The sequence below is a fragment of the Manis pentadactyla genome, chromosome 10 (genome assembly GCF_030020395.1).
Source record: "Manis pentadactyla isolate mManPen7 chromosome 10, mManPen7.hap1, whole genome shotgun sequence".
Lineage (NCBI taxonomy): Eukaryota > Metazoa > Chordata > Mammalia > Pholidota > Manidae > Manis > Manis pentadactyla.
Genome location: NC_080028.1, coordinates 127,639,998 through 127,663,672, shown reverse-complemented (window position 1 = coordinate 127,663,672; position 23,675 = coordinate 127,639,998). Strand labels below are relative to the sequence as shown.

At 56.7% G+C, this 23,675-nt stretch overlaps 1 protein-coding gene across 4 annotated transcripts; it reads right to left on the bottom strand.

The window, feature by feature from the left end:
* Nucleotides 1-44: 44 nt before the first annotated feature.
* Nucleotides 45-23,662, bottom strand: RAB40C (RAB40C, member RAS oncogene family). Of its 4 annotated transcripts, none has more exons than XM_036915729.2 (7): nt 22,691-23,636; nt 21,789-21,994; nt 7,188-7,248; nt 6,634-6,694; nt 3,001-3,078; nt 2,459-2,681; nt 45-1,760 (listed from the first exon to the last, which is right to left on the bottom strand). In XM_036915729.2, the coding sequence occupies exons 2-7, from the start codon at nt 21,928-21,930 to the stop codon at nt 1,480-1,482; spliced, it is 846 nt and encodes a 281-aa protein (XP_036771624.1). In that variant the 5' UTR covers nt 21,931-21,994; nt 22,691-23,636; the 3' UTR covers nt 45-1,479. The 4 variants fall into 4 exon arrangements, with proteins under 4 accessions (XP_036771624.1, XP_036771623.1, XP_036771625.1 ...); XM_036915728.2 differs by lacking the exon at nt 22,691-23,636 and adding an exon at nt 22,161-22,234; XM_036915730.2 differs by lacking the exon at nt 21,789-21,994 and having other exon boundaries at nt 22,691-23,651.
* Between the last annotated feature and the right edge of the window lie 13 nt (nt 23,663-23,675).

Below are 23,675 nucleotides of genomic sequence, written 5' to 3'. Positions count from 1 at the left end.
GCCAGCTGAATCCAGACTTTAATTCATATAGAGCAATCGGCAGATCAAAGCTGAATTACATTTACTGTACAAAGAAACCAAAACCATCCAAAACGAGCCCAGGAATGGTGCGAGCATCAGACAACAGCGAAGGGTAGTGTTCATGTAGAGAACGCAGGACCATCCACATCCTCAGAACAGAGTCTGTGTGATTTCGTTCAAAGTCCGAAGAAAGGGGCCCCACTGGCAGGACAGGCAGGGCGGTGCCTCCTCTGCCCAACCTCGCTGGTGGCCAGGCCTCAGCCAGGGTCCCTGGGCGCCCCTGCTCACATGGGCCTCAGGCCCCTCTCCTTGCCTCCCAGCACAGCAGGCGTGACGGGGCCCCCCCACCACAGAAGAGTCCCAGAGCAAGGAGGGTCACAGGCCCAGGGAGGGGCCTGGGGGCAGGAGGTAGAGTTGAGCACCAGGGCAGCTACAGCCGCATCCCCAGCCAGGTGGGCAGAAGGCAGCCAGCCCTCCAGCTCAGGGCTGCAGGCGGGCCCCCAAGGAGGGGCTCAGTGTCCACAGCCGCGGCTGCTGCTGACTGCGTCACTATGGAACAGGTCAGAATGGTTTTGGTGATGTGACCTCACGGGTGACACCAGGTGAGGAGCAGCTATGGGGGTCCCACCAAGGTCAGCAGACAGAAGCTGGTAAGAGCAGAGTCCACGCTCCCCCGGAGTTGAGCAGGCGGCACTCAATCCAGATCTGCAGCACAGCTGAGGGCCCCACCAAACATTCACCGCCTCAGATACCAAACCAAGGTCACACATTAAGATATAAATGCAAGGGAACGTGCAGAATGATGGACAGAAAGCCGTTGGCCCCACAGGAGTGAGGAGGGGCACACCCTACAACCCAAAAGAGACCGGCACTCCACTTGGGAACCTGTGAGTGGCCCCAGCTCTGGGCCCATGGCTCCACGACATGCAGGGATGTCGTCCAGGAAGGCCACTGGGAGCCAAGGAAGCCGCAACTGCAGTGCTGACCCCTGGGGCCCACATCCCACATGAAACGTATGTGATTCAGATTCAAGCCTCGACAGCTCAATTCCTCCCCTTCTTTGCCTCAAATCTGCTCCCGCTCCAGATGCCCCCAAATCCATCCCCAGTGATGTGGGTTCATCACATGCTGCACAGAGGCTGCCCTTACGGCCCTTAAAAAATGTACAGAGGGGGTGAACATCATCTCTATAAATAACACAAGCCAGACCCTGGTTCCCAAGGACAGCCCCCTGCAGGCTGGGGCCCGGCAGAGCTGCCCCCAGGGTGCTTCTCAGCTGCAGTACAGGGCCCCCAGCCACAGGAGCACAGCCTCTACCGTCCCGTGGCGCTCGGCTGGTGGGAATACCAGCCCACTAGTTGGGACCCCATGCTTCCAGGGGCCTGTGTGGCCAAAGTCTTCCTTATGCACAGGGCCAGGCCGAGGACACATCTTGTTGGGCAGCGCCAGCCTGCCCCGCTAGGAGATCTTGCAGTTGCTCCGCGAGCAGTTCTGGGGCGGGCTCTGAGGGGGGCGGATGGACCTGGACCTCCTGAGGCTGCTGCCCTTACCACTGCCGCCCCCAGCCCCACTGGCCAGCGAGTAGGAGCGCCCGTGCATCATGACGGCATTCATGCCATTGGCCATCGAGAAGGACTTGAGGTGGCTCTTGATGGTGACAGGCAGAGGCAGCTTGTCGATGAGGTGCACGGGGGTGCAGGAGACGATCGCCCGGCAACAGAGGTCCTGCAGGCTGAACACTGTGGGCGGGCCAAATGGAGGGGGCGGGCAGTGAGCCATGGGCAGGTCTTGGGGCCTAAGGTCCAGTCGCCTGGCCAGCAGATGAGCCCAGGTGGCGCCCTGGCAGGGAGGGGGAGGTCTGCAAAGCTCCCAGGGTCCTGGACCTGGACACCCCACCACTCCACCCCAGCTGCCAGGCCCACCAGGAGCAGCCAAGCACCCTGCTCCGGCCTTCTCCCTAGAGCTGAGGTGTGCCCTGGAGGACCCTGTTTCCAAGGATTGCTTCAGCCCTACCCCGTGCCTCACTGTGGAACTGACAATCCTGGCAGCTCGAGCTCCAAAGGACAGGGGGACATAGAGCCTTGGTCTTCAGGGCTCAGCTCGAGGAGGGGAGGCTTGGAAGCCACCCAGCTTGCTCTGGGACACATTAGAGTCCACAGCACTGCCTCCCATAGTGAGGGCATCACTGGGGGCTCCTGAGGATGTAGAGGGCTGTAAGGTACAGTCCCCTCCCTTAACACCAGGACCCCAAACAAAGCAGATGCAGGGTGAGAGCCCGCTGAGGCTGTGATGCATCACACAAGCGGTGGAGACCTTGCAGTGCTACAGCTCGGAGAGACCAGCTTCTTAAGGGCCAACCCGAGGCTCTGCAGAGGTCTTAGGCACCCCCTGCCCCCACTGTAGCATCTTGGTCTCAGAGACCCCTGGCCCGCCTCACCTCTGTTGGGCCTCCAGATCTTCTCCATGCCATGCCTCATGAGCACAATGCGGGACAGCTCAGTGAAGGACTCGATGACGTTGAAGTTGCACAGCGGGCTGACCTCAAAGAAGGTCATGCAGTTCTTTTCTGCATAGGCACGAGCCTGCTCTGTTGGGACTTGCCGCTTGAACGCCAGGTGCAGCCGGTTCCCAACCAGGATCCGCGGCACACCAGGAGCATGCTTGGGGGGTACAGAACTCAGCAGAGGCACAAATGTGGGACACCTCCCTCTGGTGCTGTTCCCCACCTCCCCTGAAGCAGGCAGGCCCTGTCAATTCTAGGACAGGGTTGGGCCAGGCTAGAAGGCGGACACGGGGCTCGGACTCCAGAGGTGCTGCCCTTTGGGACATTGGACCCAGCTGTCAAATGCCATGGCGGTCAGCACATCAGAGGGCACACAGATCTGGGGCAGTGCGTGGGGGGAGGTGGCAAATGGGGGCCACAGAGGCTCCCCACGGACACATGCCCTGGGAAGGGGGTGACCATAGGCACACACCTACCTCATCAATCTCCCTGATCCACCGGTCGATGCCATCAAAGGACCAGCGGTTGGTGATGTCATATACCAGAAGGATCCCCTGCAAGGGAGACACAAGCACTGAGAGGCCAAGGGGTCACACAGAAGGGGTCCTGTTCTGGGCATGAGGCCCCAGCACAGCCACCCATTGCTCCCTTCAGGGATATGCAGCGCCAGGGACACTCGGCACCAGCAAGCTATATAGGTTCTTTAACACAGACGACGTGGAAAATGTGCCTGAGGCTTCCTGTCACCCTGAGTGCGGGGCGATATGTGGCTTGCGGCCCTGGACGCCTCTACAAACAGTGGCGGTGGCACAATCTGGGGGTCAGGGATCTCATGGGCTCAGTGCTGTCCTCTCCCTCCCCTTCGGGACTTGGCTGGGACAGAACTGGCATTTTTTTTAACTTCTTTCCTCCAAGTACACTGTCAGCCTTACTCTGTGATCATTTAAAAGTCACAGGAGCTGAGACTTGCGCACATGGGTCCACAGTGCAGGGCAGGCCCCACGGACAATCCTGGCAGACAGACGTGAGGCGGTGGGCCTGGTACTCCAACCTCTGTGCACTCAGCCCAGGGCACCGTGCGTGGGGAGGCATTTCTGAGCAGGACGGCAGTCACACATCTCTGAGTGCAGGCCCCCACCAGCTGGGCACAGAAATTTGCTATGGGGACTCTCTTATCACATCCCTTAGAGACCAGCTATTCGGAGCTCAGCTCTGGGCTGTCTCCATCTGCTCTGAATATCTCAGTGGTGACCTGTCATGAGCCTGGGGAGGTGGGTCGGTGGCCCACATACTGTCCCTGGCCCAACACTCCTCTCTGAGGCAGGCTCAGGGGCCAAAGCCCATCAAAAGCAGGACCCCAGCACCAGCCAGCCAGTGCTGCCAGCACGGCCCTACCACACCCGGGGAGAACACAGCTGGGGCTGAAGGCACAGGTCACCCTCCACCTCAAAATGAGGGATTTTAAAGCCTTTCCCTGAAAAATGTCATTCCAATTCTGGAACACTAAAATGAACCCCTACGGCCTATTAAGACAAAGGTCTAGGTTACTTGGGCTCCTGCTCCCTGGAATGAAAGCTGCCTGCCACCCCAGAAGGCCACTCGCTTAAGGGAAACAGCCAGGCCTGGATGGATGTCGTCCAGGAGGTCTGGCAGAGACAGGCCCCCCTGAACTGGGTAAGCAGAAGGAGATCAGTTTGGTGAGCCACAGAGAGCAAGACTGAGGAGGGTGCCTGCGTGGCTGGGGGCCACCTGCTGCTAGGGCTGCAGGGAACAACACCTCCCACATGGTGTCGGGGTGGGGGCAGTGTCACCAGCCCTCCATGCAGGAAATTCCCCTTCTAAGAAATAACTGAGGACGTGTCCAAAGAGCAGCCCTTGTGGAAGTCCATCAAAGCGCTGCCCATGAAACAACTAAGTGTGCAGCCCCCAGGGCTGCTATAAGTCAAGGTGCGGACGTGCCGTGCACTCAGCAGGAGCAGGAGTCGGCTTCGACGCACAGCAGACCATGAGGAGAGGCACAGATCCGAACACCACACAGGGACACACCACACGGAAGAGGCCTCTCTGGACGTGCCCACACGTCAGGCTGGGCGGGGAGCTGGCTCCAGCTTGTGCTTACCTACAGGACGTTTAAAGTCTTGAACAGCCAGAGAAGTTCATCCCAGGCTCAGGCTTCAACTGCACCCTAGGCTACGGGGGGAACCCTGTCTACTCTGCCTGGCTGGCACCAGACTCTGCCTGGCACCACCTTTCTGGGACTGCCCAAGTCTGACATGGGGTTATGACAGGAGACCCACCCACCCACCAGCCACAGGGAGGAAGGCCACAGAGCCAGCCACACTGCAGGCAGCAGAGACCAAAGTGATCCTGGACTTGGCAGGGCAAACATCGCAACCAACCCCAGGCAGGATGGCTCAGAAACCAAGATGTGGCTCACGCATAGGAGAGCCCCGTGCAGGGGTCCCAGAGCCAGTGCTGTACCATGGAGGTGGAAGCAGGGGTGAAGCAGTTCTCACTCCTCTGCTCTTCTGCCAGGGAAAGTAACACAGGCACAGACTTTTAAAATCAGCCAGTACTCTAGGGTATAAACAAAAGCCCTGCCGCCAGCCCCTCCAGCTCTTTACAGGAATAGAGCCTCCAAAATAAAGCAAGAGACAACCACACTGGGTAGGCTTTGGAGGGCACAGCGTGACCAGCAGCACATCACCAAAACGTATCACCTGGCGAATGCCCAGGCCTGCTGGGTGTCTCTCAGTTAGACAGGAACGACTGCTGCACACCTGCATTCAGAGCAAGTGGGACGGCCAGGCCCTCTGAGGCTTCCCCCACACATTTCCGAACTGCCCTTTAGTACCGTAACCCGCGGTAACTAACACCTTCTCTCTTCAATTTCTTTTTTATCACAAAAGCAGTGTGTATTTCTTGTAGAAAAATCAGGAACTATTCACAGCAAAGGGAAAACAACAGCCCTCATCAGGAGCCCCACTGTCCAGGTGACACCACCACTCGAAACACAGCTTCCTCAACTCTCTGTAAAGCTACATAGGCAACCCTTCCTTCCAAGGGCCTGGGGACCTGGCTCCCTTGTGCCTGGGCTCTCCCTGTGCGCCACCGAAGGGCACGCGTTCTCTGGTGCTGACAGGGCCGTGACAAACGCCCCGGAGCTGCGATCCACACTCTGAGTCTCTGTCTGTTATTTGGGATCAGCTGCTCCAGGCAGAACGGCTAGTTAGGCCCCCAACGCCGGGCACTCTGTGGAGCGGCCCACAGGCAGGCAGCACATCGACACTGCTGTGGAGCTTCCAGGACAGGAGCCCCACCTTCAGCAGACAGGGAGGCTGCAGAGTGGACAGGGGCCACCTGCAGCATCACCCCCACCTCTCACCACATATGAGAGGCCCCCACGCAGGCAGGCCCCAGACACTGGCCCAGTCAATGTCCTTTGTCAGCACTCAGCAGACTCAGTCTGACTCTGGTCCCAGACCTCTCACCCTCTTGGCCTCCCCAGGTACCAGGGAGCAGAAGGTCAGCAAGAATGAAGGGGCAGAGGGGTGCCAGGGCACCTGCAGAGATTGCCATCCCTGCACAACCCCTTGAAGTGCTCTCCACACCTAAGCACACGCCCCCAACTTGGGTGCTCTTCCACGGCAGCCCCATCTCCTGCTCTTGCTGAGAGGGTGCCCTGCCCGCCCAAGAACCAGCAGCAGCCCCTCCCACAGTGGCTCCAGTGCTGAGTAATCCAACCCAGCCCACCCCAGGAGCCCCCAGACCTGAGGCGGGCCTGGCTGCTCCAGCAGCCTCCTCACTCAGCACGCAGTCATCCAGGTGACAGGAAGTCACTGTGGTTCCTAGAGAACCGGGTGGCCAAGCAGCATCTTCACAGTGCGCAGTCCCCGAGCACCTCCCGTGGCACCTCTAGGCAGTGAGAGCCACAGGCACCCACAGGGGCAGACTAGAGGCCCCTCTGCTCGGAGGTCGTCCTTGTCAGTCTCCTGAGGAGGCCTGATGCTCAAAGAGCAGCACTTCCTTAGCATCCCGCCCATGGAGCGTCAAGCAGCAGGCGAGGAGAGCCGCCCTCTGCGAACAGCCCCGGCAGTGGCTGGCCTTACCTGTGCGCCCCTGGAGTAGGACCTGAAGATGGTGCAGAACCTGCCCTGGCCCGACGTGTCCCTGAAACAGAGCAGGGCTGGGGACGCCGCCACAGGACCCCAGCGTGCACAGTGTGGTCCACCCTCCCACGCCCTACAGCTGCCCTGGCTGGCCTCTCCCGGCCTGGGTGCCCACCACCCCTGCCCAGTCAGGCTGGAGAATCCTTGGGGATTTACATCTCATTGAGGTTCTGGAAAATGCTTCTTAATTTGTAGCCCGATAAAGGGCACCAGGAGAGGGGCTGTGGCCATTGAGGAAACTAGTGCCTTAGCGGTGGAACCAGCAGGCTCCATCAGAACAGTCCTGGGCCTTCTCCTTTCTGCACCACAGAGCAGAAGCCGCTCCACATTTACACAGTATCTATTTAAACAGCTATTCTGACACACAAACAGGACACCTTCCTGCTTCTTTAAGGGTTCCTGACTGACTTCCCTTAGCTTCTGAGCTCATGCAGTAACTCTGACTTGTGGTAGCTCCGCCCCCAGGCACCTGAGCTGGCCAAGGCCTGACTCACCAGAGCTCCAGCTTGACCCGCCGGCCATCCAGCAGGATAGTGGTGGTCTTGTAGTCAATGCCTGCAAGGAAGCACAGGCTGGTTGAAGGCAATGGCGAGCGAGACGCCTGCCAGGACCCCCTCACCAGGGCTCAGTCTTTGCAGCAGTCAGTGGCTCCTCCTCAGTGACTCGGGCTGGCCGCCCTCGTGTCATCCCAGAGGCCCCGTGCTGGGTGCCAACAGCGTGGGAAGGAGAGCAGTGCAAGAGTGGGGTCCAGAACGCTGGTGGGAGGATGGCTCGTCTCTGCATTGACCTGTTCATGGGCTCTTAGAGGTGAACCCTCAAAGGTCAATCACTTTCCCAAGTTCTTGGTTCATCGCAGCCCCCAGGTACTGACAGCTTGAGCATTGTTAAGGGTAAAGCAATTTCTAAAGAGCTATTTCTCTGGAGAGCTCTCTGGAGAACTCATGCTTGCCACGGTTTATCTATCATTTTTTTAACTTGTTATACTTTCATAGGAAAAAGTCCAAGAGAAGCTAGCAGGAGCAGAGACAGTGCCAGACACTTAGCCTGCTCGAAAGATTTCAACTGGTTTGTGGGCCATCCAGAGACTCCCTAAAAGCTCAGTATTTCCTTCTCCTCTCTACGGCCTTAGAAAGGTCATCCGTTTCTTGGCTTCAAGCTTAGAAGTGGGCACTTGTGACACAGTGTTGCTCTCAGGTGTGTGCACTCAAGCAACCTCAGCGTCTGCATGCGGCACACTCCCGCAGGCACTAGTGCGTCAACCACCATCCTTCCACCTGGCCGACTCCTCAAACCGCTCACCAAAACCTAGCTCCTGGGCATCAAAGGACACTCAACAGAATGAAAATGCAACCCATGAAATAAAAAAATTATTTGCAAATAACCTATCTGGTAAGGGACTGATATCCAGAATATGTATGAAATCCTACAACTCAACAAAAGAAAAGCCCAACTAAAAAATGGACAAAGGACTTGTATAGGCATTTCTCCAAAGATACAACTGACCAACAGGCCAATGAAAAGATGCTCCACATCACTCATCATCAGGGAAAAGCAGATCAAACCACAGCGAGACATGAACTCACGCCCATTAGGTGGTTGTTATCAAAAAACCAGAAAATATCTGGTGTTGGTAAAGATGTGGAGAAACTGGAACTTTTGTGCACCACTGGTGGGACTGGAAAATGGTGTAGGCACTATAGGTAACAGTGTGGCAATTTCTCCGAGTTAAACTCAGAATCACCATATGTTTTGGAAATTCCACTTCTGGGTTTATACCCAAAAGAAGTGAAAGCAGGGAGCTGAGCATGTAGGTTTTGCACACGCGTCCAGAGCAGCACTGCTCACACCACCAGGTGTCTGGGGGCAGATGGAGGGGCAAACACGTGTCCAGAGCAGCACTGTTTCCGACACCAGGCACCCAGGGGCGGGTGGAGGGGCAAACACGTGTCCACCCACCCGGGAACAGTACTCAGCAAGGACATTCTGATGTGTGCTGCCACGCAGATGGACCCTGGGGACATGATGCTGCATGAGCCAGCCAGTCCCCAGAGGACATGCACCAAGCAATTCCCCTTCTCTGGGCTCCCACAAGCAGGCAGAGCCGTGGGGACAGAAAGTGGAAGGGTGACTGCTCCCGGGGTCAGTGTGGGGAGGTGACAGGCTCTGGAGAGGGCAGTGGGGGTCTGCGCATGTGAGCGGGCCGTGCCCCTGAGCCGGACACCTGCAACGGTTAAGGCAGTGGCTTGATGTCATTCTACCACAGTTTTTTAAAATGTGAGAGAAGATTCCTGTGCACATGTTCCCAAGGGGGAGATACTCTTCAGGAAAAAAACAGAACAGAACTCAGGCCTGCCCACCATCCTACCTGGGCATTCACCCTTCCCCCAACTCTGACCTGCTGATCAGTTGCTTCTTTGGGGGGAAGCCCCTGGAATTCTGCCAAACAGAAAGCACGGACCTGGCACAAGACTCACCTCCTCTGGACCTGGCTCTCCAGCCTGTGACACAGACTGCATGAGGATGGTGTTGGAACAGCGATTTCCAGAAGGTGTAGCTATGGATGCCCACCCTGTAGGCCACATTACCTCCTCTGACCCAGCAGTCCTGGGCCACAGGGACAGGACATTGACTGCCATGTGCCTCCCACAACACCGGCCTCACAAAAGGAGTTCTGCTGTGGAGCCACCCTGGGGTGGCATGGAGACCCAGGGCCCAGCTGGGAGCTACAGGAAGGGGGGGCGCCAAGGGAGGGCCCAGGAGAAAATGGGGTTTGGGGAGCCCTTGGCCCAGCTCTGGGAAGGACGCCCACCTCGTCACACCTTGCAGGACCTTCTCCCACAACTGGCATCGTGAGCACAGTGAGCTGGGTACCTCACTGACCATCTGCCACATTCCCCCTGCCTCATCACCACAGGACTTTAAAACTGGGCAGGCCGCAGAAAGCACAGCCAGCCCCACTCCACTCCGCCCAAGTGGGACCAGCAGGACAGGCACTCAGAGCTGGGGACTGGTACCAAGGAAGGGTCTGCTCTCCTCAGGACCTCCTGTGGCACACCCACCCAGCTGGTCCAGGGCTTGCCTGAGAACAAGATTCTCAGCACTGTTGACAAGAGCCTGACTCGGAGGACAGAGCAAAGTCACCAGAGATCATTCAGACTCACACAGTGGCCATGCTCTTCGAGTGCAACCCGACACAGGCACCCCCGGGCAAGTGGGCAGAGAGTCCCTCCAGCAGACAGCAAGGCCCAGCTGAGGATGGCCCAGAGCCAGCAGGGAGGTCCAAACAGGGCAGAGCGCTCTCAGGCTGCCACACACTCTTGGACAGATCAAAAAAATTTCATGCTTCCTCTGCCTCGCCCCCCTGCCCCCACCCCAAAGCTGGGTTAAAGACTTACGGTGTGCTTTGTGAATTCACAGAAAATACAGACACAGCAAGTCCAGAGAGAGAGGTCTGCCTACAGAAAGGCAGACTCTCCCCGCAAGAGTGGATGGCACCCGAGCATCACTGTGCGTTAGCTCAGATGGCTCCCAGGCCTTCAGATTCGCTGCTGGAGAACTTCAATCACCCCCCCACCTCATCTCACAGGCCTTAAATACTGAGCAGCTCTTTGAAAACCCGATGACCAGTGGTTTCATTTCAAAATATTTAACACTCTGTATAGCATGAACATATTCAGAACAGAAATGAGCTACTGGGAGTCAGAAGAGCAGGCCACGTGCACACAGGGATGGCCAGAACTCTGGTGGGCTGGGCCCTAGCACCCAATGCCCTCGTTCAATGGACAGGGCGGCAGGAACAGCTCACACACAGAGAGGCATTGCATGGGGTGACCGAGTCTCAGGTCTGGGACTGCAGGCACTCCTGGGATGGACACAGGGCTTGGGAAGGTCACCAGGCCAACGGCAGGTGACCAGAGGTTCCCAGGGGGAGACAGGTGCTGTTTTGACTCCTGATCCTTCTTACGTGAACTTTCTTTCTCTGAAAGCATTTGGAGCATTTACTTTGCCCAGTGTTCTGGGGGGTCACTCTTGTGATGGGAGCCCAGAGGCCCCCCTCTGGTCCCCAGGCCACCCCTCTGCTTACATGGCTCTTCAGTCCCACATCCTAGCCCCGTTAGCCAGGGAGGGACCTTTAGGCTAATTGCCAGTTTTCTCATCTTTCCCCCCCATCTCTGTCTTTTTGTTACATTTTCTGGAACAAAATCCAACTTCATCTTCCTTTTATGATCTTTTTGAAGAAATCTGCTGTTATTTTTAATCTGATTTCCGTAAGCTCTTCCTGGTCCTCCGAACCTCCCTGCTGATAGCTTCCTGCCCATGGCTCTTGCGTGCACTCACTCTTCATCTCACACAAAATTAATTATAAGATTCTTGGGTGTCTCTCCTCACATCGTGGTGGCCCTTGGCTGTCTGGTGACCCCTCAGAGACCCTCAGAAACTGTAGCAAGTTCTGTGTGACTCTGGCTTGTGAACCGGGGCTCACAATGGACCTGCCGGGCACCTCAGGGTCTGTGGAGGTCACTTCCTTCGGACTGATGACTGTGTGGCAAAGGGCAGCATTCAAGCGTTACCTGAGCCCTGGAGGCGGGTGGCGGCCAGAGGCCAGGGCCCCCTGCTCTGGCATAGACCTGTGCCTGGCCCTCCATCATGTCCGATTCTCCCAAACAGTACACCTCCTGTGTCCCTTGTGACAGCCACCTGTCCATGGAGCCCCTGCCCTGACTTCAGCCTGTCCTCACTCTGGGTTTAAGGGCCCAGGGTGCAGGGTGTGGGGGGGGGGGCCTTGCAGGCCCCTCACAGCCAAGGTCTCAGGTCTCTGCACTCAGCTGTGGCAGTGGCCCTTGCTTTCCAAATTGTCAACCTTCCTCATGTGACAAGCTCACAAGCTGTAAGAAGTGTCTCTTCTATTGTTTTAGCAGGGTTTCTGGAGGGAGTGACAATTCACTTGACAGAAATTACGTTATGAATTTCTATATACCAGACATGTTTCAGGAGTTAAAGGGGCTCACGTCACTACTCAGCTGTCCTGTACCTGCCCCTGTACCAGGAGCTACAGCTGAGACCCAAGAAGATGAGATATTTGGAATCTGTGGGGACATTTTTTGTGGCACAGGTGAGGAGCCCCAGGTGAACCACCATGCACGTGACTGCTCTGCACCACGGGGATCATCCTGAGTCTCACGAGCACCCCAACACCCAGCCAGGTATGTGTACAGAGGAAGCATCTGCAGACGTCAATCTAAGCCAAGGCCCTTACCCATCCTTACATGTGTGCCCTATCCTCATACCACATTTTGCTGGGACACTTCCACCTTACCAGTCACAGGATACTGTTTTGCTTGTTTACAGTTTTTCCAAGAATTGTTTCCCTTTTGGAAAACAATTACATCACCCACAGTAACATGTACTCCAGGCACCCTTCAGCTGTCAGAGAATGACTGCACCCAGCACTGACATTCTTAGTGTTGATGCCGTACGTGCCCTGCACCACTCCTCCTGCTCCTGCATGTCACAGACACGTGTGCCCGTCCCGGGTATGCTTCAGTTCTGTGTGTGGGTAGAATGGATCATTTATGAATCTCATTCCTTCTCAGCATGGTAGAGAGGATGCTGTGAGTGTCTGGAAGGGCCTGAGGGGGCTGAGGGCGGCCTTCTGATACCACGTCCCTGCCCTGCTGGCCTCGGACCCCAGCCTGACAATGCCATGGCAGGGGAGGGCTCACAGCTCACCAGCTCTGGGAAACGCTGACGGAGGCTGGAGGAGCAGGAACAGTATAATTACCTGGCTGCTGACTCTGCCACCCTTCAAAGAGGTATTACACAGCATGGACTCACAGAAAGGAGGTGAAGAAGGAAGGAATGATACAAAAAAGGTCACTCAAGTTCCAACTTTCTGGAATGTCACTTTGTTTTGGGGGAGCTAGTGCTCTGGCGAGCTCACCAGGCCCCTGGGACCTACTTCACCAGGAGCTGTAAGCAGACTTTTGGGGATGCACAGGAAGGAGGCTGAGTGCTGGCCAGGGAGACACCACCCTCTGTCCCTGCCTGGCCCCTGTGCTCTGGAGTGGGACATCTGCCACCTGAGCAGAGCAGCCATGGCCACATGGCCAGCCTGTCAAGGCAGTCTGGTAGGAGAGCCACTCCTCTTGGACTGGCTAGTCTCCCACACAGCACAGCTGCCACTCTGCTGGCTGGAAATGAGGAATGGCGTTCCACCAGGGGTCATCAGACAGAAGAGGCCGAATCCGTGCCTCCCTCCTATCCCCCCTTTAGAGCTTCACCAATGTTCACATATCTGTCAGCACTGACTTAGGAAAACAGATCCCCAGAAAACCCACTTCCCCTAAGAAATCACAAGGTAATCACGGTGAGGGGAACAAACACATGAAAAAGAGCCAAGAATTCTTAGCTGTCTGCTTAGATCTGCCCATTCAGCTTTATTTTGGGTTCATAAATCAAGATTGTTGGATGTGTTTAAGTTTGATTTTCCACTGGTCAGAGGAGCAGAGGCCAGTCAGAACGAAGAGCACCATGCACAACCCACTGACCTCTGGTTCCCGCGCACCTGTCCAGCCCCTCACTAGAGGGAGTCGGCAAGGAGCAACGCCACCTGCCCACATGGCACGTCTGCAGCCACCTCCTTTCTGTGAGGGTTCCAGCCCTCATGGAAGAAGTGGTTAACACTAAATGCACAATTATACAGCTGCTTCCCACAATGAAAGGAGCTACAGGAGAACTTTTAAGAAGTTCTTAACAATGAAAAAAAATGATCAACGAAAGACTAGATTAAGGATGAAACAATTCTGATGTGTTCCTTTGCAGTGCTTACATCTAGCACGTGAACAGCAATGCTAGCTGCTGTGTGGATCACAGATGCCATACCTAGCAGCAGGGCAGGGGCCTGGTGAGCTCGAGTCACCTTGAGTGAAGCAACGCGGGCCCTGCACACTGGCAGGAGATGCTGTTGCGCCAGAAGCCCAGGTGGTTTGCTTCTACATACAGCCCCAGACCTCACATCCCAGGGAGCAGGGCCCCAGTCAGGCTATCCGACCAAAGTGTGCTCCGCTGCGGTGTGTCTCCAGCAGGACATCTGGTGCACATGGGAGTGACAGGCCACTGCTGTGCCTCAGTGTTAATGATCCTCAGACAGAGAAGGTAAGCTCTTCGTTCCCACAGAAACAAAATGTGAGAAAGGAATGCCTGGTCTTTAGGAACCAGAAAAGTCTCTGAAACAGATGGACAAGCGAATCTACACAGCAGCGTCCAGGCAGCCCCAGGCCCAGCCGCCTCCTGAACACTGTGCAACCCAAAGCACCTGACCAGTCTCCATGCTTTTGTCCTGAGGTGAGGCCACAGCACATGCCTTGCCAGGGAAATGCATCCCATACTGCAGAGCGTGCTTAGGGACAGAAAAGGGACTTCCACAGGTCCCCGGTGGGCATGAGACTTGGTGCGGCCCAGCAGAGGCAGTGCTGACAGGGTGGTGGGCACTCTCTGGAGGGCCCAGGGCCCCACCTGAGTACACCGCCCCTTGATGGCAGTGGGAACTGAGCCTTGTGCCGGACCCCAGCAGTAGGGCCAAGGGGTGGGTGGATTGCTCACATTACCCAAAAAAGGTACATTTTATTGTATGTAAATTATATAAAATTTAGTAAGCCAAATGAAATTTACTTTTTAAAGTAAACCCACAAGGTACTGTCCTGCCTACAAGATGGGTCTCAATACAGATCAGAGCCAGACGTGAGCGCCCATCCCCCAATGTGCTGACGGGCACAGAGGTTCCAGGAGCCAGGACAATCTGCTGGTCCCCCACGCCTGGTCCCCCACGCCTGCCCTCCTACGGGCCAGGATCTGCAGCGCAGGTACACATACACGCCTGTCCCTAAGGCAAGAAGGAAGGGGGCTGCCTGGTAAAGAGCAGAAAAGGAAGCACAGGTTGCCTGATAAATCTCAAGATGCCTCTCTACACCAGCACTCTAGGGCAGTTTGTGGACTGGTTTCCTGTGAAAGAAGCTTTTCCTTAATGCCCTGAAAACCACTCCAGATGAAACCAAAGCAAAAGCTCTCTGCTGCCCAGAAAGAGCAAGCAAACTGCATACAAAACTCAGCAGAACGCAGATTAAAGGAAAACACAAAAATTACACATAACCCCCAAACTCAGAGATCATCACCATTGTGTGCTGCACTCCACAATTCCCCCTTTCATTTTACATACATGTATATGCCATTGGACATAAATACATAGTTTATACATATTATGCACATTTATATACAATTAGACATACTTTTCCCATACTTAGATTATCAGAGGTTTCTCCATATCACTGCATATTCATTGAATACCCCTCCAAACCAGCATTTTTAAAGGCTGTATAGCATCTTATCCTATGACTCTATCATATTTCCACTGATGGGCCCTTAGACTATTTCAGGTTCTTCATTTTTGTTAAAAAAAAAAAAGGCCTTAAATTTGGTTACATGTGTCTGTATCATTCTCCGGGATAGGTTCAATTCCTAATTACCTGGTCACAGGGGAAGACTTTCCAAGGCTCTGGATATGCGCTGCCGAGTCCCTTAGACAGCATGACACTCACACCCCAGCACCTCAGTGCTGTTCCCAGACTCAGCTGTGATAAACTTCAGGTGTGCGTCCCACACCATTTCACTGTAGCGCTTAAAGAAAACACCTTTCCATGTATTCTTCCTTGGATTCTCCTCTCCAGGGCCTCCACATGTGGCCCTGGCCAAGTCACTTGAAGTGAAGGAAATACTCCCAACAGTGATAACACCACCAAGTCATTCCCACTCATCAAGGGATCTGGTCGCTGCAGATTGGACCCAAATTGAATCACCACCAGCACCAGTGATCAAGAGAGGTGTGTGTAAGCACAACTGTGTGCACATGATGTGTGAGCTGGTGTGAGCTAAGCTTGTGTGTGAGCATGCAGTGGGAACCCAGGACCGCTGCTCCCAGGGGAGACCCGTGTCAGTGGCCAACGCAGCAGTTTCTGCTTGCTGACAAGGGACGCCACCTGCCACATGCACTGAGGATGTGCATAGGGACATACCTCCTCTCTGTGCAAACTGCATTTGTAAGTGACTCAGACCCAGCTCCTAGTGCCTGACGACTGCCAACACCACACCCAGGAGAGACAGCCCCAGTAACAGGACACAGCGATCAGGAGCATTTAATTAGACAAGACTAGAGCACTCCCGTACTCAGCACGGGGCCCAGAGGGCTCCAGGGGCGATGGCCAGCCACATGGTGGGCAGGGTGCCGTCGTCACTCCTGCCAAGCTGAAGCAACCAATTCCTCTGCAGCGACTTGCGGACCCAAACACATCATCTCAGTACCCTGTTAGATGTCACCATGTTCCTCGAGTCATGCAAGGCCATACAAAGTGTCTCAGGTCTCAGGAACATCACTGAACTTACTACCTGCCCTCCCAGCGAGGTGCTGAACAGACCCGATGAGCAGCACTCACCTACTGCGGCCCACATGACACACAGCTGCTGCCCTGGGAAGTCCAGGCAGGTGACGACCCAGCTTTTCTGCCGAAGAACTGCTACACCACAGCACTGCCACCCGACCTGGGGACCACAGCAGTTTGTTCTGATCTACTTGGGTGGCTTCCTGGGCTCACAAACGTGTTTACACCTGGCTGAGATCTCCATCCAGGACATAACAGAAACCTGGCACCTGGCATTTTTCAAAATCTGTAAAGTGCCTGCCCATCTCCAGCATGCAGGACTTGCTCAAAGATGCTTGGATGCCCTCTGGGATGGGGACGTCCTCTCTTGGGATGCTGGCCTCCCAATGCCATGCCCTCTGTGTGGCTTCTTGGTTAGACCCTGGCTAGACCACTCTTCACCTTCCCTCCCTCCTAGATATCCTGAAGGCCCATCTTCCTGATCATCCCTCCAATCCTGCATGAATTGCTCCCCTCTTGGCATTCTAACCAGAGGGGACCTAGCACCTTCAAGGGCTGAAGCTCATCTGGTCATGCCCCACTGTCCTGCTTGAATCCTCGACTCCTCGCCACCAGCATCAGTACCAGGTTTACCAATCATGTCTGTCCCATCCTTTCCCTACTCTCTGAAGGACATATGCCCAGTCAATGAGGTGCATGATATTCTGACCTTGGCCTCCACGGCCGGCTCTGTGTGAGCACAGTCACAACCAGAAGACTGTCCTTACTACCTTAGGCTCAGAGATCAAATTCACTTTATTTACGTGTATTACCCTCATTCCCAAATGACTTAAGGGGCCCACTTTCCCACTCTAAGGACGACCCAGTTCACCTGGTCTTGACTCAGCCAGCCCCTCTCCTGCTCTCTGACACCTGCATTCACGGCCCCAAATTTCCTTCTCCTGAGTGCACAGGGCAGTAAATCCAACCCCACACGCCAACTTCAGTCCCTTCTTGCATTCTTTCTGCAGCTGCTCTTCCCCTGCTTCACCAAACACCTGAGAGACAACACCCTGACCACCCTGATCCGGGGGCTCACAATAACCTATCGAGAGACATGTTGTCCACACAAGGTGCTGCTCACCCGCCTGGACTCTGGACCATGTAAGTGGCCAGCTTTTCAGGGAGCAGCAAATTCACGCCTTGTCAATTACAATTCAAACAGAACAGGAGGCGAAAGTGTCTTTAGGACCATTCCCACCTGCTTCCTCAGTTCCCTGTGAAGGTTTCCTTCCTGAAACACACTTCTGTTGAGTCCACCACCCAAGCCACACTCTTGCCGCTGCAAACAACATTACATGTACACAACCCCACACATGACGTCCTGCAACCCACAGCCCTGCCAGAGAGCCCTGCCCACACTGCGTGGTGCAGCTGCTGAAGCATGTGCTCCATTATCTGCCTGAGTTTACAGCAAGTGCTAAAGATGGGATGGGGGTGCTTAAAATGGAGAACAGTCCACCTATTCAATTATTTCCTGAAAACTTAGGAAAGGCCATGGCAGCCCAAATTATAAATCAGCCTCATTAGCACAACCTGAAGCAAATACAGGAATCTGTACCTCTCAGCCTGCCACCCTGACAAGGAGGAGTAGGTTTATCTTTACACCACACATGTAGCAGCTGAATGCCAAAGGGGTGGACGGGAGCGAATCCCACGACCACGCACACAGACAGGTCTGTGTGGCCCTCTGTGGCCTGGAAGCTTCTCTGGAAACTGGTGTTCTGCTGGTCAGCAGCTGACCCTGAGAACTCTGCTCTGCTGGGCGCAGCCAGGAGGGAGGAAGCAGGCGAGGGAGAGCACATGCGCCTCTGTGACCCTCCCAAGCCCCAGGGCAGAGGGAGGAGGCAGCCCAGGATGGTGAACAGAGGCACCAGGAGAGGACAAGGTGCAGGGAAGGAGTGAGGAGTTCTGTCTGGGAGGCACCGGGAGCCTGTGAGCAAAACACACAGGACATGCTGGGAGGTGGCTGTGCTCAGAGCCCAGCCCAGGATGCAGGTGAGGACAAGGGGTGGGCAGAGGCTCCCAGTGGCCTGGCTCTGACTGAGCAAGGCTGGGGAAAGCAGCAGCCAGGAGCTCACTGACCAGCGGCCCATTGCAGGCGCAGGCAGCCGGCACAGGGAGACAGTGGGCGCTAGGCCCCACGCTGCCTGAGACAGCTGCAGGCGCTCAGCCCATCTGAGCCTTGGCTCCTCATTTGTGAGATGGGATGGGGATGGTACCCGGGAGGAGCAGCCCAGAGAAGAGGCTCAATACGGCACCTGGCACACATCATTTGGAGACCACACTGGCCTCAGAGCCTGACATCTGACAGAGAAAAGTCAAACCCCAGGAAGCTGCCCAGAAAATGGGTGAAATACAGACAAGAGCACCCAACCAAGTGCAGAGAATGAGAAGGGACTGTGAGGGGTCACATGTCGACTGAGTGACCAGCACCAGAGGCTCATTAGCACAGGAACCCCGCAGCTTTTTAACATGCACAGTTTGTCAGCATTTCCTGTGTTCAAGTCTCATGCTAGCATTGGGACAAAACAACAGGTGAGAGACACCACAGGTGTACAGTCCAGAGACATGTCCTGACCTGGGAAGACAGCTTGGGGGCCATCAGAAGATTTAGCTCCCCTTGGGATTGCACTGAGGGCAGAAACCAACTTCTAGCCTGGTGAGAAGAGACACGGGGTGTGTCCAGGGAGAAACCGAGAAACCCTAGGGCCAGGGGACAAGGTGAGCTGTGGCCTGTCCCTGGGTCTCTGCTGTGGGCCATGTGCACTGGTACATGGGGGCACAGGCACACTGTGTTCTCCCTCATGGGCACAGCAGGCACCGTTTGGTCCCACAAACATGGAACTAACCGCAGGCCTCAGACCTTCACAGTGGACCTCGATGGCTGCCCAGCTTTGCCCACCCACGCCTAATCGCCTCACTACTACTACCCACAAACCCCCCACCCACCCACAGCCTGGGCTCAAAGGATGTGAGTGTCCTGTACTCAGCAGCTCCAACACTGACCCCCCAAAGAACAGATGGGAGAGAGGGAGTCATGCCCACTCAAGTCTTCTTGGACATGGGCACCTCTACTGAGGCACATTTCCTGTCAGCTTGTGAAGATTTGTGGGAGCCAAGGCATAGAGGACCTTCACCACCCTCGGTGAAGTGGGCCTGGCCCAAGCACGAGACACCCCTTGGGCTCCAGGTATGCCCAGCATGCTGCCTTGGAGCCACCACGGAGCCACCTGCCCAGGGGCCCACCACCCCAGAACAGAGTCAGATCTGGCAGTGCACTCAGAGTGGTAGCTTCCCACACGAAGCTCGCACCGCCTTCCAGCTTTCACAACTCACGCCCCATGCCGCTTGTGCTCTGCAGCATAATCCGCCAGCAGATGGCCCAGGTGGAACCTCTACGCAAAATGATCTGTCTAGAAGAGAGCACAGACCCCTCCCCTAAAACCACTGCAGTGTATTAAGAAAAAAGGATCTCAAACCTCCTGAGAGGAAGGTTCCAGATCTACAGAGACCCACAAGCACAGCACACATCAGCATTACCAGTGCTAAGAACCCGTGTGGGCTCCCACAGGTGCTGGCATGTTGTCACATATGGCTCATCCCTGCTTCAGGTGCCAGTGCTAGAAAAGGCCATTTTGATGACTCACATGTTTGTGAAACTGGGGAGGGTGACGTGCACTCACCTACCTGTTTGAGGAACAAGCCAGACAAGACTTCAACGTGGGTAAACTCTGGTCGGCCCAAGGAGGGGGTTTGGTCGCACCCTTCTCTGGGTGGGGACCTCCCTGCCACAGGTCACCTGCTACCTGTCAGATGAACCATGCAAGTATAGGCCAGAAACAAAAGCCTGGAAACACGCTGAGAACTTTGAACAAGGGGGAAAAAAATACATACATGTCCTCTGTAAAAGGATCAGAAATAAAAAACTCAACATTACAACAAAGTCACATGATGCCAAATCCTGAGAACCAGTTGCTCCTAACAGTCTTCCTTAGGAAGGCATCACTTCAGATCCACTAACTTCACCCCAATAAAGCACACTGGCCCCTGGGGTCAGAGCTGATGCCCTGACCACAAAGACCTATTCCTCATGCTGCACATGTCCAAACCTCGAGGACCCTTAGACCCGAGCATGGTGCCCTGCCTTCTCCACTTGATGCTGCAGGGACCTGTGAGCGTGCCCTGGCCTGACACATAAGTAGCCTTTTGGAATGGGCTTCCTCACCACTTGTGGCAGTTGGGCCTCCAACTGGACAGCTGACTGTGTCTCTGGCATCTCCTCTTATCTCAGGCAGGTCTCCGTGTTTTACTCAATACTGGCCCTGCTTCAGTCAACATGTCGTAGGAAGTGTGGCAATGCACAGCAACGTGACACAGGATGGCGGGCAGGTCCTAGCTCTCCAGCCAGCGGCACTGTGCCCCGAGCACTCCCTGCGCAGCTGGAGCACCTGACGGTGAAGCTGAGCTTACTCTTGGAAGCACAAATCCATACGGGAAAACACTGCCGCCCCTTAATGAAGCCCAAGCCCTCTCCTGCTCGCCCACACTCTTCCAAACACGCACTGCCAGCATCCCAGGAGCAGGGCTCCAGGAAGCAGTGCTGCCACTGAACAGCAACTCCACTGCCCACTGCCTTGGTCAGGAAGGACTCCTCTGACGGTCACTGCCAAGTGCCACTGCGGTGGCAACGGCTGGTGAAGGCGCTGGCTAAAGCCACGGCGGAGGCCCTGCCCCCCACACCCCGGGGAGCCCGGCACATTTCCTCCCTCCCTGAGAAATGAACCCAGGGCTGCTCCTCTCTTGCCCTGCGAGCCGTTCTCCCTAGGCCGGGGCTGGGAGCATGTGCTTCCCAAAGGGCCCGGCACAAATCTGGCACGGCAGCCAACTGCTGAGGCTGGACCAGGTAATGCAGCAGCTTGATAAATCCTAGGATGAAAGGGTCAAAAACCGGCGTCCACCCTCTCAGCTGCCCAGAGGCAAGCGAGCCAGCAAAGAGCAAATGCTCAGAGCAGTCAGAGCTGACAGGAACGGAGGGGCAAAGGCGGGGAGAACAGACGTGAGAAAGTACCGTCAGTCCCAGACACTGGCCCCGGAGCCCGGGAGGTCCCTGGAGAGGAGGTACGCGGACTACCCACGCGCAGAGTCCCTGCTCCTCCTAAGCAAGCATCCCAGGGGCCTGGACCAGGGCCCCCACCGCGGAGGGACACTGGCCACGCTATTTCACTGGCCGCGTTAACTGCGTCCTCACGCAAGTACGTAAATCGGGGGGAGCTCGAACGAGCACTGGAGACGCCTGCCTGCTGTTATTTCACCCACGCAACTACCGCCGTGGCAGGGCGTTTAGTGACCGCCACACAAACGCCAGCAGAAGGTGCCGAGAGCGCCTCAGGGGGACCACCTGCCCCCGAAAGCCGCGGGGTCACGTGTGGCTGACACACGGTCACCCCCGCTCCGGCTCCGGACCGCGCCGCACGCACGCCCGGCTGCTCGGACGGACCCGGGGCTCCCAGGCGACGCCGCGGCCCCGCTAAGCCCCGGCCTCCGGGAAGCCCACGCTGAGCCGGGGCGCGCGGTCGGCCTCGGGCTCGGGGAGTCGGGGAGGCGCGTCGCGGCCGCGCTTACCGTTGCTGTAGGCGTACGGGGACTCGGCCGCGCCGTCCTGCAGGCTCTCCAGGATCTCGCCCTTGCCCACGTCGCTGTCGCCCACCAGCAGGAACTTGAGCAGGTAGTCGTAGCTCTTGACCGGGCTGCCCTGGGTCCCCATCCTCTCTCACGTGCGCGCAGGCCGCGCCCGCATGCCCACGGCGGGGACGAGGCCTCCGACCGACCTGCGGGCCGGGCCGGGGCGCGGTGAGCGGGCGGCGGGGCAGGTCAGCCAGGCCCGCCGCCCCCGCCCCGCCCTGCCTCAGCGACCGCCGCCCGCCCCTGCCCGGCCGCCCTCCCTTGCTCCAGCGGCCACCGCCGCCCGCACCTGCCCTGACGCCCCCGCCTCACCTCAGCCACCGCCGCCCCGCCGCCGCCACCGCCGCCACCGCCGCCACCGCCGCCACCGCCGCCCCGCCGCTTCCCGCACGGCTCCGCGTACCCCGCCGCCCCGCCCCCGGCCCGCGCGCCGCCATTGGCCGTCCACCTCCCCCTTTCCCACGACCATTGGCCCACACACGCGTCCATCACGGTCGTCCTCCTCCCCCACCCCCCCACCTTTTCCCACACAGAGCCGCGACGCCTCCGGTCGCCCAGCCTCTAAGCCGTCGCTATTGGTAGCTCGCCACCGCATCCCCCGCCTTCCCACGACTATTGAACCGTGGGCAAGCCAGTCAGCAGCACTCCCGCCCCCGCCGCTTCCCGCGGAGCATCCCAGAGTCCTCAGCAACCCCGCCCACTGCCCCCCGCAACACATCAGCCTTCCCAGTCTCCATTGGCCACCGCTGCGGATCCTCCTAGAGCCACTGGGCTGCTCTCACGTCAATCAAAGCCCTCAAGCCCGCCTCCCTCGTCCTCGCTTTCGCCCCCTATACACTCACCAATCAGGAGCTTGGAACTACAGGTTGTTTGCATACGCCCCTTTCCTTCTCTCGGACAGAGGTAGGTTGGTGGCGGTCCCCGGGGTGAGGTGATATGGCCGGGCCTGTGGTCAGTAAAGCTTCTAGCTGCGACCGCTGCTTCCGCCGAGACCCCAAACGCGGCGGCGACGCTCGATGGAACTGTGCTTTCGGAAGCCGCCCTCCCCGCGGCGGAGGTGTGGCCTGAGCGTGACAGGACGAGGATAGCCAATCGGCGCCCGAGGAGGCGGGACTTCCGCTCTCGGTGGGGGCGGAGTCGCCCTGCAGCCAGTCGGAAAGGACTGCTGACGGGGGGGCGGGGGCGAGCTGCAATCCCACCTGGCCCTTCTTGCCAGCCTGTCGCCCTGGGCAAAGTCTCTGGGTCACAGCGTGGCTGTGAAGACCTGAGCTTCTAGAACCGCAGCGCCAGAGAGGTTGGCAGCACAGGCTGTGAGCCACGAGTGACCTGGCTCCGCGTCCGAGTGCTCCTGGCCGCAGGTGGGGCCCCAGGGCCCAGGGCGTGGGGCACTGAGGCTTGACCAGGGAGGCCTCCTGGAGAAAGTGACTTCGGGTTGTTTACAGGGTGGATGGGTTATTTTTTCTAATGGGCAGAGAAGTATGAAAAACCTACGATTTCACTCGCAAAGTGGAAATTAAATCAAAGTAATAACCCTTTTCACCCATGAGATTGGTAGCATTGCTTGGGGGCCAGGATGGGGGGAACAACTCTGTTAGAGCGAGGTTGGACAAGCTAGTAATATAGTGTCATTTAGCCTGGAGAAGTAATTAGATACGGGTAGCCTCACTTCAGTTGTAATGATGGTGAAAGTCAGAAACGGATGGGAGCTACTGAATCCATCACGGTCATCACCCTTAAATAGTGAGAAGAGGAGAAAGCAAACGTTAGGCAGTGTATCCAGTATAATCTCAACATTTAGGCTTTAAAAAAAAAGTACGTCATTCTAGA